We start from the raw sequence: 18,657 nt of genomic DNA, 5'->3' as shown, positions 1-18,657 counted from the left end.
TGCCGTGGAATACGCAAGTACGTCCTTATGGGGTTTATCTTTTGCTGCCCCTGCACCAGACCAAATTAATTACATTCATTTTTAATAATCTGTAATTACAAATAAATTATATTGAATAATTCCATTACTATTTCCTATAAAGATTTATTTACATATTTCGTAGACAGTGATTAATGCCGTACATATTATTATTTTATGTATTTCAAGTATAAAATAATATGGCCACGTATGTTATGCGAATTTTGTGTAAAGATTGATAATTTTGTTGTAAAATAATTTCCAAGTATGTAATTGCTTTTGATGTATAAATTTATTGCGGATGCCATTCCAAAACCTTTAAAAAAGGTAAAGTTCTTGTCAGTAGTTTTATGACTTTATTTTAATATTCAACAATGTTATTGATTTTCAATGTAAATTTGGTTTGGAAAATAAAATAATATCAGTAAGGTTATTGTTGATTTATTTTCCCTTCATATTCATACCAACATATTCCATAGTCCCATACAGCATCACAGCACAGAATTTTCTGTAATTTTCTTAACTTGTAAAATATATTAACTCTTAGATGATGACCTACTCTGACCACTATTGTTCAGTAGCAACAACACATCTTACGATTAACTGAATCAGGTTTTTTCATAAAGCTTTTAACAGAAGCTGATTGTTAATATTATTCTAAAAACACGATATATATTTATTATTTTTTTAATTACCCGTTTATAACTAATATATACAGGTTTAATAGTAACACGAGTGTAGCTAAGAATAAAGTTATACACAAAATAATATCGGTTCGTCACATAGGTATATTATAGGTATTAGAATTGTGGTTGTATATAAATCTATCCTAGTTTTCCTATACATTCAATAGTTATCGTACATAGCGATAACATTGGGAAGTATATAAAGGTCTGCTTCGATAAAGTTAAATAAACCGCCTAAAAGGCCGCAAAGGGTTAAGTTTATTTTATCGACAGCCAATGAAGATGGTGGGAATTAATGTTTTATCATCTTGGATAAAAGCTTGTAGATCGGGTCTAATTCCAGTTCTAAAAGACCTTTTGCCGCGTTCGAACGAGTTAATAATTTGAATAAAAATATTTTTTGTACGAATTGTGATCTGCAAGATACAAGATGAAAGCAATTGACATCCGGAACAGCAAGTGGAGCGCAAAAGTATGATTATTTTTTACATCTTGTTACAAATTATTAATTATTTCCAATCATATAAATATTATTTTTGATAATATTTAAACTTAGTTGTGATATTAAATTATTACTTTTAAGATTTAACAGGTGATTTAAAAATTATGGGTCATTATTGTATTAAATCATACGTCGATAACATTTTACTAAATCAGCCTTACTTTTTATTTATTATAACAATTTTAATTTACTTTATATAATTCAAATGCCTATTTTATTTACTTAATCTAATTTCATGGGAACAATAAATAACTTTCATTACAAACTCTTATCATAAACAAGTTGTTGCCAATGTGGCTATTGCAAAAAAATAACTTCCTAACTGTGACATTGCAGTGACCTTTACTATCCTGTTTAAAACTTGCTGTCAAACTACAAAGTACTTACTAAACTATTTCCAAAACTTTTGTTTTAGTTTTCAATAATCTTCTCATTGATAATGGCGTGTGTAAGTAAATTAATACATATAAAAAGGATAATTACTAACTTGTACAAACGCTTATTAATTATTTTTTAACTCAATAAGACAAAGTTGATTTTGCTAGGGTCAAACATTCATGCCGATTAATTTTGACATATTATTAGGAATAAAATGTAATGTTTCTGGATTTAACAAAATGATAAAACTAAATCATGCTTCTTAATCTGCTTCTTTTTAATAAATTTTCGTTTAGATGATTGTACCTTCGTTATATTAACATACATTATTTTAAGATCCGACGTGACTAGATTAAAAAATGTAACAATATGAAGGTAATTTAATGTTATTCAACATTTTAAATATTATAATGAATTTATCATAATAACTTAATAAAATTATGAAAAACACGAACTGCTAACAACTTACCATTTCATTCATAATAAATATAACCTATACGTACCTATTAATACTATCTACATACAGGATAATCTTTAAAATGTATTGCACGGAAGAGTCTCTTTATTTAAAACGAAATGTATGAAAGTTTTTATTGAAAGAAAACGTATATAAATTACCAAAATATTTATCCATTATACGAAATTAATCGTTTTACATAAGCAATCAGGAATACAAATAAGTATGTAGTATTTGTATGCAATGAATGATTTATCTTTTGTTATTCGCTATGATAAGATAATGCAGAATGGTAGTGATTTATTGTATAAATTATTCAAATCAATAAAACTGTGCGCGTGAGGAAGTTGTATTTGTAGAGCTTTTTAAAATTAACGAGACGTTTTATTTTTTATTTAATAATCAATATTATCTATTTTTAAATATAATTTGCTTGGTTTCGCATAAGAATTAAATCAGGAATCCATTGATTACGTCAATTATGCTAAAGGTATGTGCCTAATTAACTATTATAAGATTATATCATAGTTATTTTACAGTTAGAAGCGTCTAGCATGTAGGCTATTCGTCTTATTAAGTGGTAGGTAAACATTCGCAATTACGTATGTTACAATTTAAAATATAAAAAGGCTACTATGATGAAGAACAGGACAGTCACGTAACTTAAATTTGTAACGAAATAAAAAAGATTTACAAAAGTGGCATTTTACTAATAACGGTAGAAAATCCTATGTTATGTTATGTTATCCTGTATTATAAGTACATTTTAAGCTTTAAATTATAAGTACAGTTTTAAATTACTATGGAAACGTGGGTTTTGCTTTGAATAAATAAATACGTACAATAAGTGGAAACGTAATATATGGAAACGTGGGTTTTGCTTTGAATAAATAAATACGTACAATAAGTAGTTGGTATAGTAATAAATATTAAATTTTACTCACCTCTTACAAGTAAATATCCAAATGTTGCAAATTTCTGGCTTAACTAAAATGTAAGAAACTTCGGGGGTTTCCGGAAGTCAAAAAAATGTCATTTTTGACATTTAATTCCATAAATAACAACTACATTGAGTACAATGACATTAAAAATTTGCGCGAAAACCTAAATAATGAAAATCTGAAACATATTATTTCCTTTTAGCAACGTCTATTACTTACAGTTGCATTCTATTAGATCCCTATATAAGTGTTTATGTATATACATTTTGGCAAACGGAAAATATTGGCAAGTCTTCAAAAGATTAAATTTAGAAACCTTCGATAATGTCGCGGTGTAGAATGGAACCCTTCGGCTTCGGTTAGTTACGTATTGCGGATATACGAAGAGCTTTTGTGAGGGTTGTGGTGTTGTGTTCTGTCTCTGTAAAGTAACAGCTGTTACAGTGGGGTAATAAATAGTAATAATAAGTCTAGGTGGTCTCGTACACTCACCCCGCGTCGCGACGTGGTTGCGCGCGCCGCGGCCCGCGATTCGGTGTTCAGTACGCAAGTGCGGATTCAGTTGCAACCGCGAGAAGTTTAGCCCGAAGGGCAGTTCAAGATCAAAAACGCCGACAGTAGAACCACTTCGTACATTTCCAAAGAGATTATCTCGTAATAGTGTGAAAATGGGCTGGCCGACGGCTTACGATGGCAAAACTGAGGTATTTCGATGTCTATTATTACTGTACCGTGAATGCACACCCGTGAATTCCTGTGTGTTTGGGCCGGGCTTAATTCGTTACCATGACGTCGTTTTTCCGGCCCGAATCATCTGTAATACCTGCATCGCACCTTTTTATACAATTTTCCGTAACTATAACATGATTACCAACATAAATACGTATGTCGATTACCTGTAAAAATTATATGCATCAGTTTTCTTACTTAACTAATGACATAACATAATTTTAACACTATCCATGTGGAGTTCTGATTTTTTTTAAACATATCCAAATAATCTGGTTTTAATTTTCCTGAACAAAGTGAATTTTCAATCCAGCTCCAGTCTAGTTGCTCATTCAATTTATTAAAAGAAAAGTACTGGCTGATGAAGCCTTAAAGGTTTCTGCGGCAAACTGTTAAGAAATAATCTAAATACTTACAGCAATTTCATCAAATACACTTCTTTTACTAATGTCTCATCCATTCGTTCAAATTTAAATGATATACCTTACACAATATATTCTCCAATTAGAATTTTAAAATAAGTATTTCTAGCTCATTACTATTCAATTCCCCTGGTGTTCTAAAATGTGTTTCGTCCACAATATGGTAATTTAAAAAAAAAAACAATGTGTCATGTTATTATTTTTTAAATGAATCAAATCCAATATTTTTTTTGTGTATTAAAATGCGCTGATTCTAAAAACTTCAATTATTGTTTATATTATTTAAAAATAACACAATTATAATACTGATGTATATAATTATCCAATTGAATATATTATCTAATGTATTACATATTTATGTATTTAAGTTATATTATTTAAACCTTATAATTTTTAAATTGAAAATTTATGCCAGTATCTAACTTAAGACACACACACACACACACATACACACACATACACACACATACACACACACACCCCACTCACACACACACACACACACACACACACACACGCACACACTTAGTTAGTAAGTGAAGAAAACTTGTAATTTTAGATAATCATATTTGTATTATGCTATGGAAGAGCGGGGCTTCCTGTCACAGGTATAAATATACTTAAAAGGAGGCCCCAACAATGGATTACTTATGTAACTGTATTGATACAAATAAAATATTTTCATTTTTTTTCATTTTCAAGACGTGATTCTAATATGAACTCATTAAATTTTCAACATTATTACCTGTTATATGCAGTATGTATTATTGTGTAAACATGTGGATTTATTTATAGCACACTTGTCTTCCTCATGTGAGCTGCTAATAAACAGTGCACTTGAAATGTGAACTGAATGCATGTTTGTGGAAGAGATTAAGATACTATTTCATTTTGCACTTGAACATGATAAGGGGAAACAATTCATTATGTATCTTGTGTTTTTTTCATTTAAGGAGTAGGTTAATATGAACTAAATTTAGTTTTTTAAAATGTCAATAAAAGATGGTAAAATGTATTTCCACTGCGTTAGATTTAATTGGTTTGAAGGGTATAAAGGTGTCACACATGATGCATTCCAATTTAGTTTTCAGGGGCAAATGGTGACCTGTGAATCTAATGTTACCTATATAATTTACTAGCTGACCCGGCAAATTTTGTATCGCCTCAAATCTATTTATCAAATATATTTCATATAAAATATAGCCTATATTACTCGTGGATAATGTAATTTTCGAATGGTGAAAGAATTTTTTAAATCGGTCCAGTCGTTTTTGAGCCTATTCATTACAATCAAACAAATAAACAAAGTTTTCCTCTTTGTAATATTCGTATAGAAGTATAGATGTAATATAAAGTGTGGACCTCTTGTCACCAGGCGTACCAACTACATTTGGGACTTATTCTGTAATACTGTGTTATTTTATAATTGTCCCTATTATATGTGTTAAATTATAAAAAAATATCCAGTGTGGATTCTGTATTTAAAGTTTTTAACGTCTGTATTTAAAGAGTTTTTTACTTATTTCTATGACCAGGTTTAATAGTAAATTAAGTTTTTTATTACATAGGAAACCTTGAGAACATTTGCAGCCAAAGTATTTGATTTTCAGTAGAGACACAAGCTACAATGTTAAATTATTTTCATACTAAATACTTCACAATTTCTTTCAGTAAATATTTACTCAGGTATCTACATATATCTTGTTCTGATACTGAATATACAATGCAGATTGCAGCTCAATGCCAAGTCCATTAGAGCCTGTTATAGTTTTCAATGCATGAATAAGTCATACGTTTACACAATGAAAAAGTTATGGACTACTCAAATGAATTACCTCTTTTATCACATACAATCTTCAGTCACATTTAAATTTTTTACATGATAAAATCTACAATGTACCTATCTGTAATACATTACAGATACAATATTATGTTGTAATGTAGCTTATGAGTGGAAAATTATTTTTTTTATTTATATGCATCTCTTTGTGTAATATATTTTTTGTGTATTACATTGTAATTTTTTTACAAGCATAGTAAAAGTCTTATTTTACTATGGTTACAAGGGAGGATTGTAAAGTATGTGTAAAATCATGGGTAGAAAAATTAAACCCTATTTTGTATTTTTTAATACCTGCAATGTACTCAATGAGCTAATAAAGAAGCATGTTTATGTTCAGCATGGTGTTGTTAAAAGATAAGTAAATATAAAATGTGCATGAACAATCTATTCTACCCACTTATCTACTGCAACTACTGAGTTGCATAGGAAAACCTGAAATAGTACTTAGTGATAATATGTTGTTTAATATTTAATATTATAATTATTATGTATGGTAATTATAATATTGTAATCAGCAATTAATTCAATAGGAGATCTAGATAATGACAATGTTCTATATAATTAGTCCCTAAGTCCGAAAATACAATAAAAGAAGAAAATGTATTAAAATGCCCACAAAGATCTAATAAATATTAGGTATACTGTATGACTGAATTCTCAATTTTATATAACTATTTGTGTGCCATACTTTTTTTTTTATTTGAATCAGGTGTGACAGGGGCTCTGCAATAAAACCAGGAACAGTACTTTACAACCATCCTTAATATTTAACATTGCAGGGGCCCTGCTACCTAAACATATGTATGTTTAGGTAGCAGGGTAACATATATGTAATGTATATAATCAAACCAGGAGGAATTCTTTACAACTACATCTCACAGTTAACATATATTTTAGGCGGGGTCAGCGGACAAGCCGAGGATGCAGCTGGCGGCGGCGGACGTGGGCTCCCACCTGCAGCACATGTGCAGCCTCGACATCGACTCCAAGGCCTCCTATGTGCGCCTGTCGGGAATCATCTGTACTATTGGTAAGTTGATTTTGCATATAGGGTAGTTTATTTGTAGCCCTGCGGCAGTAGACCGACACAAATTTCAAAGCTTGCTAAGAGTAGTTCTAGGTATTTTTAAGTCTAGGAACAAGAGTTATAAAGTAGGTTAAGATCATTAAGGAGGTGAAAGTGAGGATGGTAGAAACCTTTGTGGTTTGACTTCGGAGGCACCGCTGCCACCCCTATTTCTGTCTAATAACAGCAGTGTTAAGCGCTGCTGTGTTCCACTTTAAAGGGTCTGGTAAGGAAAATATATTAACGAGACTTCAGGAATCTTAGGACTCTAATCTTTGGAGTTGATGTCCATGGGTAGCAGTACATGCTTAGCATCGCGTGGACTACGTGCTTGTTTGCTACTTTCATGTGAAAAATATGATGAAACCTATGAAAGTATTTCAGCTGAACGGAAATTACGCGAATCCGATAAAAAGTATTTATCTCTTACTTTGTTATATTATCAATTGCACTTATTGCTATCGTAATAAATTGCCAGACATTTGTCAAGATAACAAATTATGTATCGTGTGAGCTGGCCCAAAACATTACACGATGTCTGATGTGACCAGCTGCGATAGACTATAATAAATCGAACCGATATCTTAAATAGACCGAAACATTGCCATACTTTAAGGAGAACTTTCCTTTTATTAAAGATGTTCCAATTTCCAGTTCCAATTTGAAATTGAATTTTGCCGCCCTCCACATGTGGACCCCTGGTTCCCCTGATTTAGAAATGTTGGCACCATTTAAATGCGGGTCGTAAGCTATAATTTGTCACGAGTGGGGAGGTAATATGTACCAAGATATTTGGAAATAAATATCGCTATTACTCGTACCCTGACTAATTCTAGGGGGGGCGGCAAAATGACCAAAGAAAATGCGAAGCAATGGCTTATTTGATTGTTTTCTAATACGGTAAACCTTATAAAGTTATAAACGTGTGTGTAATATTCCTACATTACGCATTTTATCTTAGGGCCTGCCTCTCGTGATGTGGCCATGTTGGAGAAGATGATGGAGACCGGCATGAATGTCGCCCGTATGAATTTCTCGCACGGCTCCCACGAGTACCACGCGGAGACTATCAGCAACTGCCGCCAGGCCGAGAAGAACTACAGCGCTAAGCTGGGTATTCCCTTCTCGCTCGCGATCGCTCTGGATACCAAGGGTCCGGAGATCAGGACTGGGTTGTTGGAGGGTGTAAGTACCTAATTAAATCTTTTATGTAGGATGTTCTCACAACTTGAATTAAATATTGAAGTAGTGTAATCTTTGATGGATCTTGGATGGTTTGGTGGATCTTTGGTGTGTTGACGACCCACGTGGCGGAGCGGTCACCATGCCGGTCTGACGCGCAGAGGGTCCCGGGTTTGATCCCCGGCCAGACAGATTTCTAAATGATGAATTTAGATTTCTGCTTCTGGGTCTGGGCGTTTGTATATTTGTCTCTGTGTGTGTCTATAGCACCCACGATACAGGGAATCCTAGTGTGGGGCTGTGAGTGTAGAAGGCGTTGTTTTTTTTTTGCGTGGAGACTGGTGAGGTTGCGCCAAAGTAATGTGGTGGCGGAACTGGTAAATTATATAAATCTTTTAATACTCGTAGCTTCACACTAAGGATTTCTCTATGCCGTGGGTGTCATGGACATACACTTACACCCAGACCCAGAACAGAAATCTAAGTTCATCATTAAGAACGAGGATTGAATCCTAAACTTACATTATGTCAGACTACAACATGCGTCATTTATGTCAGTTTGTTTTGATAATTCTATTTTTTTTCAACTTCGTCTGTCACAAGCGTCAGAAGATTAAACTAACACACCGGGTTTACCTACAGGTAAACCCGGAGTGTTACAATACAACTTAGTGTTTTTGTATTTGAACCTAAACAATTTTTTGTTCCGTTCAGGGTGGCTCAGCGGAAGTAGAGCTGAAGAAAGGCGAGACCATCAAGCTGACAACAGACGCGGCGTACCAGGAGCGTGGGACGGCTGCTGCGATCTTCGTGGACTACAAGAACATCACTAACGTAGTGAAGCCCGGCAACAGGATCTTCATTGATGACGGCCTTATCTCCGTCATCTGCCAGTCGGCTACCGCTGATACCCTGGTCTGCACTATCGAGAATGGAGGTGAGTGTTATATTAAGACTAGCTGTGTCCCGCGGTTGCACCCGCGTTAAAAAGAAACGGGCACAGTTAGTTCTAAAATATAAGTAGCCTAAGTTACTCCTTATTACATCAGCTACCTGCCGATTAAAGTCCCGTCGAAATCGGTCCAGCCATTTCAGATATTAGCCAGAACAAACAGACAGACAGACAAAAATTGTAAAAAAATATTTTTTTGGTATATGTACCGTTTGTATATTCATATGCATGTAGTAAAAAGCGGTCATTTCAATATTCAAAACAGACACTCCAATTTTATTTATATGTATAGATATATGACAATGTATATGTGGTATTTTGACAGGAAGTATGACGAAAGAGTTCGTCGAAACATTATTTAAGCGAAATGGTATATGTATGACAATGACTGAAGTTCAGTCTGCAGGGTTTTATTGTTGATTGTATTGAAACTGAATTACTAAAATAACTCCAATATATTGAATTAGATTGAAATTTACACAAAACCTTGGTGGTTTCTGTTAAATGGCAGTCAATGAAAAACGTATAATCTTAACAAATTGTGCCATACGAGTCATCAAAATATTAGTCATTAAAGAGATAATTATGACTGCCTATGTAGCTCGATAAACCGTCACTATAGGTGGTCCATACCACTATTATTTCTTATACTATGATTATAATTTAAAATGGGTTTTTTTCCTAGGTATGCTCGGATCAAGGAAGGGCGTGAACTTGCCAGGTCTGCCCGTGGATTTACCCGCTGTGTCCGAAAAGGACAAGTCCGACTTGTTATTCGGTGTTGAACAAGGTGTAAGTATAAATTATTTACTATTTATTTTCTGTGTTATTTGAAGCTTATTACTCAATAATTAATTGGACAGATTCATTACTAGTTAGGAAACTAATGTTTTAAGGATTTTTTATGTTAAAAAAAGGTTTACTATTAGTTACAAAGTTATTTTGGTCTAAGTACGCTGAAAGTATCCATGGCCGACCGCACTCCTTGGTTTATCTGACATGTAATTTTTAATGCGCCAACGGCACAAAGACTTAGTAATATTTATACGCAGAATTGTAGACAAATTAATTAGAAAATATTTATGGCTCGTTCATTCTCAATTTCTTATTTGCACGACATTAAAACACAAATCCTACTATAAATTCTCGTATGTCGTGCTATCTTAGATAATCTTATAAAAAACTTAAGCAATTGTAATAAAAATTGAATACCCATGCATGCACCCAGTGCATTTGGGTGGAGCGCGGCAACTTGTTAACTATAAACATTATCGGAATTACAGTGTAATATCATACCGATAAAATCACGTGTATTACACGCTCATACGAGCACGGCGTGGTCTTGCTATGAGTAAATAAAAATAATGTTATCAATATTATACCTACATTTCTTCGTAGGTATCTATGGCTTACGTACTGATAGCCGAAATATAGGTGACTGACCTAATATTTATCTCTAGTGATGTAGAATACGAGTGATATAAAAAAAAAACGCTCGCGAGTGTCATGGCGACCGTTGGTGACGTCACGTTAGAACATCCATACAAAATTTCAAGCAATTCAGTGACATACCCAAAAATGAAGTCATTCGCGCCTCGTTACTGTTTCAGAGAAGATGGCCGACTGCAGTATTTTATACTTTTATTTAATTGAAAATATAATAAATCTTAAAGTTTTTTTTTAATACTGAGTCATTTTTGAGAATCCTTTCAATATATTGTGTTTTCTTAAATCATTTATTATTTGATTTTTTAATACTGTCACCATGCCAATTAAATATCCCCCATAAATCTACAATTGAATTTGTAGACAAGTGTCACGTGACTTGTAATATATAATGATAACGATTATATCTTTATTGATAGCTCCACTATAGCACTGATAACGGTGTTACGTTGACGACTTGATTACGAATGTCAATTAGTTTCCTTAACATTGACCGTTGTGGAAAATGCCACAACTATTTATACATTTATACGAAGTTGTGTAACTCTGGCTTCTTCAATACAAATATTAAAAGATCGACTAGAATCACCTTTTTAATATCATTCCTTTGCGAATACCAACTGGGTGTATTTATTATGTGCATATTATTGATTGGTATAATATTGGTATCCAAGAGTTTTAAAAAAAAATAAGATTTCCCCTTACCTTATATTTTTTATGACGTTTATGTATGTATCAGTATAAAATCTTCAGAAAAAACTATGGATTCAAAGTAGTCAGTACTATCACAGATTATAAGAAATAAGGACATAGATTGATAAGATTACGCAATTATCTATGTGAATTGTGAAAATTATTGACTAAGAAATTTTTAAATACCTCCAAAATCATTTAAAAGAGGAATTTCATGACATTTTTTATAAATATTCATATATTAGCTGGGGTTTTAAGCAGCAGTTATACGCATTTTTCTATACTAATATTATAAAGAGGAAAACTTTGTTTGTTTGTTTGATTGTAATGAATAGGCTTAAAAAACTACTGGACCGATTTTAAAAATTCTTTCACCATTCGAATGCTACATTATCCACGAGTAACATAGGCTATATTTTATTTGAAATATATTTGATAAATAGATTTTGAGGCGGTACACAGTTTGCCGGGTCAGCTAGTGTTTAATATTCCCAATGCTGACAATCTGAGAAATAGTAATAAATCTTTATTTAATGACTGCTATCCAATGGTAGCAACAGAGACCTTAACGGGTATGAATTTATCCACCAGAGGTCACCTATCCAACTGCCACCGTACTCGATATTACTTAGCTTTCCATATGTCGATTAAGATCTAAAAATCCTATCATAAGCACATTTCAGAACAATATAACATAAATCTTAATAATTTACATGTTTATATTTTCATATAAATCCCATTACTATCCATCAGGTGGACATGATCTTCGCGTCTTTCATCCGTAATGGCGCTGCGTTGACCGAGATCCGCGGGATCCTCGGCGAGAAGGGCAAGAACATCAAGATCATCTCCAAGATCGAGAACCACCAGGGCATGGTCAACCTTGACGAGATCATTGCTGTAAGTATATACCAGGGTACAGTTTGGCTCTATATGATATGATTTACCCGTCTCAGTAAGGTGGTGATAGCCTATTTGTTAAATCTCGGCGTTTCTATCGAGGGGATCGAGGTTCAGATCTCAGAAATGCACCTATGATTCTTCTAAGTTATGTGCGTATTAGAGATTCATTATCACTTGCTATAACGGCGAAGGAAACCATCGTGAAGAGACCTACACGTTTGAGAGTTCTTTAAAAAAGTTCTCAAAGGTGCATGAAGCCTTAGTAGATTCGCACTTGACCAGCGCAATGTGCTATGGCCTAGACCTCATTAACTTAAAGAGTACCCAGCAATGCCAAACAGAGATGTACGAAGATGTTATGTCATTGATCTAGTAGCAAATAGACGTCAAACTCATCAAATCGATTCCAATGGTTTTATCGCTTTTGGATTTGGATTCCATCATCATTAGTCTATGTTATGCATTGCAATAAATGTCAGCTTAGATGCATATTTTTTACGATCGTTACTGATAGTTAGCTTCAGTAAATTGTACTCGTGACTGCTCACAACTGCAGAGGTCAAACTGCATGGCAGAGTTCAAATCAATACATATAGCATTACATGTCGCGTGACATTTCCAGCGAATACTAGTTTTTGCAAAGGCCGACTTCAAAAGCAATTTGGGCTTATTGCACTTACAGGTCAAACAAATTGTAGTGGTTCTAAATTACTGTGGTGCGATTTTAAAATTTGATTTTGACTGAAAATAAAATTTATTTTAGTTGATGTAATGATTAAATTCTTTAGATATTCATAATTTCTAGAAATTTATTAATACTACCTTCAATCTTCAAATTGTCTGTTGATTCACACAATTATATGAACAGCTTTGTTATAATCCTGATGATCGCGCAGAATTGGCATTTTTTACCTTTTTTATTGAATTTTATAGAAAACTCTAAATTTAAAAATAAAAAAGTAATATCAATACAGTGCTGTAACTGTTAATATGAACCACATGACACCCATTTGCTCGATTGCAATCATAACTTGACATTTCCAGACATCTCCAGTTCATTCAAGAACTATTGCTGTTCGGCTTATTAAGTAATTGTTAGCGCGGATGCCGGCAATCTGCTGGGTCATGCGCCTACACTGAAATTGCAGGCTAATTTGATTCAGCGCGGATGTGATTTTCATTGAGATGTGCTAGATAGATCCAGTTTATAAATCTAGATCGACTGTAATTTAATGAAATTAAGAATTACAGGACAATTTTCAGGCATAATGGGCACTAATATTGACACCTTCAACTTAACAATATTTGGATGTTCATTAGAAGCCGAATCTAGAAATATAAGAATCATTTAAGTTTTCCATGGATTCCATTCCATTCCTACGCATGGTAATTTGCTATGTGATCCAAATCGATCATAATGGGTACACAAATAAAACTCACTGACATAACTCTTAGTATGGAATCACCAACTTGGTGCAACAATGACCTGAAAGCACAATGAGAAACCCTTGATTCAGAAGATATAGGGCATACATAGCTTATGCCCAGCCATATCTGTTAGGAGAATGAAAGATTTTATTTATTTATATTTATTTAAGACTTATATTTATTTTATCCACAGGCTTCCGACGGCATCATGGTCGCGCGTGGTGACCTCGGTATCGAGATCCCGCCAGAGAAGGTGTTCCTCGCGCAGAAGACAATGATCGCGCGTTGCAACAAGGTAACAAGTTGTTTGATCATAGGACCTTCTCTGCTAGACTTCCAATTTTTAGGCTGGAAACTCGGCTATTAGAAGTAGTTGTATAATTCTGTCTTTTACCTGTAGAAGTGATACTTCTATTTACCCTGTGGAAAGTTCTGTTTAAATTTGTTCAATATTAATTTAAGATTTTTTGGTATTGATGTATAGAAATCTTTTTTAATTATTTATTTTCAAGTAGTTTTTATTAACAAACGATCTCATATACTCCTTCTTAATGACAGTGAAAGGTTACAAATACTTTATGTGCCACCATTTTGTAAAGAGATATGTGATTTGCTCAATAACCTTTAGTTCAGGGAGTGATACTCAAGATAGTGGTACCATCTTTTACAAAACCACCATAATTCAGGGAAGTTTTATTTCAATATTGCATCAACATTATTTACTTTCGTACCACAACCTGCTTAAAATAGTTTTGTTTTATTCTTACCGAGTGATGTAAAAGGATGATTAATTTGTTTATTCCTTATCCAAGAGGAAACGAGACGTCGAAACCAGTGTCATCTCATTCACACCAAAAAGGATAATATTCATCTTGCAAAAAAAGGATGAATATTTTCGACCGACATAATACGAAACTGCTGATTGTAATGTTATAAAAACAATCTTACTCTAACGAAGTCAGGGTACGAAATTTCAATGTATGATTAAAATAATATTGTTTTAAGAGATGACAGTAACCCCCAGGTATCGCGTTGTAATCTTATGAGCTTTTTTATACTTAGATAACTTAATTCCCAGGTTGGCAAGCCGGTGATCTGCGCTACCCAGATGTTAGAATCCATGGTGAAGAAGCCCCGCCCCACCCGCGCGGAGACCTCGGACGTAGCCAACGCGATCCTCGACGGCGCGGACTGCGTCATGCTGTCTGGTGAGACCGCCAAGGGAGACTACCCCCTGGAGTGTGTGCTCACTATGGCCAACATCTGCAAGGAGGCCGAGGCTGCCATCTGGCACAAGCAGCTGTTTATCGATCTTTCTTCTCAGGTATTTGATTTTATATTGTAAGTTTTAACTGCTTTTCTGATACATGTATCTGAAGTTGATCGTAATGACTTTATAATATATCGTATAAATGCGTCACTTACTACATTTTTGAAATTAGAATACATCAGTACTATCAAGTACAAGTACAAGTGCAAGTATATCAATAAAGCAAAAAAAAAGAGTGAGGTGAACACACAATCGCAACATTGGAAATTTGATTTAATACGCCAATAACCACTGATTGGTGGTCGAGACTATAAAGTTGTTAAATTAGGATCGTTACGACTTGACCCAATTCATTCGTAAAATGATACTTTTCTTCGTCGAGAATGCCGGTGCAGATTATTAAAATGATTATCAATCATGATTACGTTGTATTGAAACCAAAATTTCTACCGAAACCTCTTTTAATCGAAACTTACCGAAACCGACTTCCGTTGGCCATTCGTTAATTTTTAAGATTCTGCTTGTACGGGCTCGTTTAGAGATAGAATAGATCTGTAAGCTACCTTGAGTAGAGTAGCCCAATTCTATCTGTGTTGAATTAAGATTTCCATCGGCAGCCATGGTCAGTTCATAAAATCAAAACAAAACAATACATTAACTGTACAATATGCCAATGTTTTCAATATTTACAGGTGAAAGCCTCGATCGAACCCGCGCACTCGTTGGCCATCGCGTCCGTAGAGGCGTCCACCAAGTGCATGGCGTCGGCGATCGTGGTGATCACCACCAGCGGCCGCTCCGCGCACCTGCTGAGCAAGTACCGGCCGCGCTGCCCCATCATCGCGGTCACGCGCCAGCCGCAGACCGCGAGGCAGGCGCATCTGTACCGCGGTGTGCTGCCCATCGTGTACAAAGGTTTGTTTTTATGTAATGGATAGTAAACTTCAATAGTAGCATCGCGTCTGTAGAGGCGTCCACTAAGTGCATGGCGTCGGCCATCGTGGGGATCACCACCAGTGGTCGCTTAGCAAGATTTTGTCACATAACATTACTTTATCGGATATTAACGGATGATGCAATTTTAGAGTTTATCAAGATCGGCCTCGTAATTCGTTTTAGCCCTGGCCCTGAAGGCCTATTTGAAAAATTCACCATGTATATGCAGCAAACATCTAGTCCGCAGAACCTCAGGATTGACAAATTGTAATTTGACAAAATATTAGTTATATTTTTAAACTGTTAAATCATTAAATAAATTGGCGCGTGGATGATTTGTTTACACGGTAGATGATTATAGCAGAGCATCGCCTTTTTCTATATATCAGATAGCCAACAATATTGCCGATCAACTGATGTATCAAAGTCGCTCAGGTACTTTAATAACTGTAACTGCTGCTGCTAAACTGAAGAACTTTTCATGCAAAAACAACTTAATTCACATGTAATGTGAGTAAAGAAGAACAAAAACTACTTGAGTAATAAATACGTACACAAAGTTTATTTTTCTGTTTGCTCGTTCCAGAGGACGTAGCGAGCGACTGGCTGAAGGACGTGGACAACCGCGTGCAGTACGGGCTGAAGTTCGGTCGCGCGCGCGGCTTCATCAACGCCGGCGACAACGTCGTGGTCGTCACCGGCTGGCGGCAGGGCTCCGGCTTCACCAACACCATGCGCATCATGTTAGTATACAATGTGTTAAATACATGTACACCCCCCCTACATGCACACTACATACAGTAGACTCGATTAAACGAAATAATCGTTGCACGAAAAAAACCTAATTTTTGAACTTATATTTCTTTGCGTTGTCGATCAACGATTTGCCTCTTTTCGGATGTTAATTGTAGCGATGAAACGTACTCCCTACACTCAGTTGTAGTTACGGAAATCGACGTAAAAAACGAGAAGAAAACACGAATCGTCTGTGCTAAAAGTAGTTAATATGGTAGGGCCATTACAAAGTTACTTGATCGCGGTTGGAAGTTCGGATATTGGCGAATCCCCATATCTGGGAATCGGATAATCGAGTTACAAATATTCATTCTGTACATACATACGCAAGCACGCACACGCATGCATATGCGCACGTACGCACAAATAAGGCGTGCGTGTTTAGAAAATATATACATATTGTATCCCTACTTTAATAACAAGAGGCCATACAACATAATGTTCAGAGACAGCAAGAGGGTAGAAGCTTAATCTCTCAAATATCATGCTTTGTCCCTAGTTAAAGATTATGGGAAAACTAAAAATATACTAAAACCGCGTGACATTTTCCGGGTCGGAATCCAAATAAGTCTTACTTCTCATCAAGGGAAGATTGGTCAGAAAAATCACCTTACGTAATAAATGAGCGCCTCCCTATATTTCATTCGCCTCAAGTATAACTTATGTTCTTTACACTGTAAGGTTGTTATGTAACTCAATAGACGGCTAAGCTCATAAAGTCGCTATCGTTTACTATGTTCACCGACAATAAAAACTAAATCCACTCTTGGAAGTGTTAGAGAATGAACTAATGAATTTATGATAGTTTTGTGGTAAACATATTTATAAAAAATATTTTTTTATGTTACTACAGATTATTTATTTCTGTTTTCAGTCAAGTGGAATAAGAAGATGCAGCGTGTTGGAGAAGAGATATTTTCGTTAAGTATTAGAAAGAGCAGTGATATGATTATATATAAGATCTAGTGCTTGTTAAAGTAATCGGTAATATTTATAAAGGAAGGCATCTGATTATGCTGTAAATGATTCTCGAAATTGTACCTTAGTACTAGGATAATTATATTTATTGCGATTATTTATAATACCAAGAGTATTGCATGTTGTATGTGATTCTGAATAAAGTTTGAAAGTAATGAATTGTAGTTTTATTGCTACGTAATTTAATTATTAATAATTCTAGTTAAAGTCAAAGTCTGAAGAATTATTATCAAAATTAAAAGCATGCATAGGTATATTTAATCTACAATCGTTAATGCCTCGCATAAAATCGACCGAAAATCCAAGGTATTAAAGTAAGCCTAAAGCGTATGTGTACTTTAAACGCACTAATAAAGTTATACTTTTGATGTATTTAATAAAAAGGGTGCATATACTGTACTAGAAACTATACAAAATAAAAAGTTATTATAAAATAAAATTTAACATAGCGTACCGTGCATTGTTACATGTCATCATGTGCTAAAAAATGTGCAATCCTTGCAATATTTACTAGCCAATTTTATGTCGTCATTTTTTTATCTATCGGTTTTATAAAAAATACTCGTTATTTTTGCTAAACGCCGATGAAAGTTTTATGTTTAAAACATAGATTAGTAAAGATTACTCACTCCTAACAAAAAAATGTACCCAGTTTTGAGAATTGAAATAGTTGCGTAAAAAAATTTTGCCACGTCTCCGTGCCAAAATGTCCCTAAAATATTTGAAATTATTATTATAAATTATTTATTTATTATGTAAATTATGCCGTATTAGTTATTTATTCGTAAAGTTTCTCTAAAAATGTTTTTATTTGTCAAGAATTCAAAAAAAGAACTTACTATAATAAGCCATTTGCGGCTTCATTCAATTTCAAGGCGGCGAAGTATCTTTACTAATCTATGGTTTAAAAATGTTATTTTCAACGCATTGCTAATATTTTTGGTCAGGATCTACATTACATATTTACTGCTCTGACATTATTATGTTCAGAAAAGATAATACAATTTTTATCGGTAGGTGTATTGCGTAAAG

At 34.2% G+C, this 18,657-nt stretch overlaps 1 protein-coding gene across 3 annotated transcripts; it reads left to right on the top strand.

Moving 5' to 3' along the window:
• The first annotated feature begins 1,028 nt into the window (after positions 1–1,028).
• LOC140750036 (pyruvate kinase) lies at positions 1,029–17,784 on the top strand. 3 transcript variants are annotated; one of them, XM_073083337.1, is made up of 11 exons: positions 1,029–1,176; positions 6,874–7,006; positions 8,004–8,227; positions 8,939–9,161; positions 9,862–9,968; positions 12,069–12,215; positions 13,840–13,941; positions 14,725–14,970; positions 15,609–15,831; positions 16,439–16,595; positions 17,522–17,784. In XM_073083337.1, exons 1-11 carry the CDS (start codon positions 1,135–1,137, stop codon positions 17,532–17,534), a joined length of 1,617 nt encoding a protein of 538 aa, XP_072939438.1. In that variant the 5' UTR covers positions 1,029–1,134; the 3' UTR covers positions 17,535–17,784. The 3 variants fall into 3 exon arrangements, with proteins under 3 accessions (XP_072939438.1, XP_072939440.1, XP_072939439.1); XM_073083339.1 differs by lacking the exon at positions 1,029–1,176 and adding an exon at positions 1,500–1,654; XM_073083338.1 differs by lacking the exon at positions 1,029–1,176 and adding an exon at positions 3,332–3,686.
• The last annotated feature ends 873 nt before the right edge of the window (positions 17,785–18,657 follow it).

The sequence above is a fragment of the Epargyreus clarus genome, unplaced genomic scaffold (genome assembly GCF_041222505.1).
Source record: "Epargyreus clarus isolate Ecla_fem2 unplaced genomic scaffold, WU_Ecla_fem_2.2 ptg000019l, whole genome shotgun sequence".
Classification (NCBI taxonomy): Eukaryota; Metazoa; Arthropoda; class Insecta; order Lepidoptera; family Hesperiidae; genus Epargyreus; species Epargyreus clarus.
Note: the sequence above shows the minus strand (reverse complement) of the source record. Positions and strands in the feature narration are given on the sequence as shown.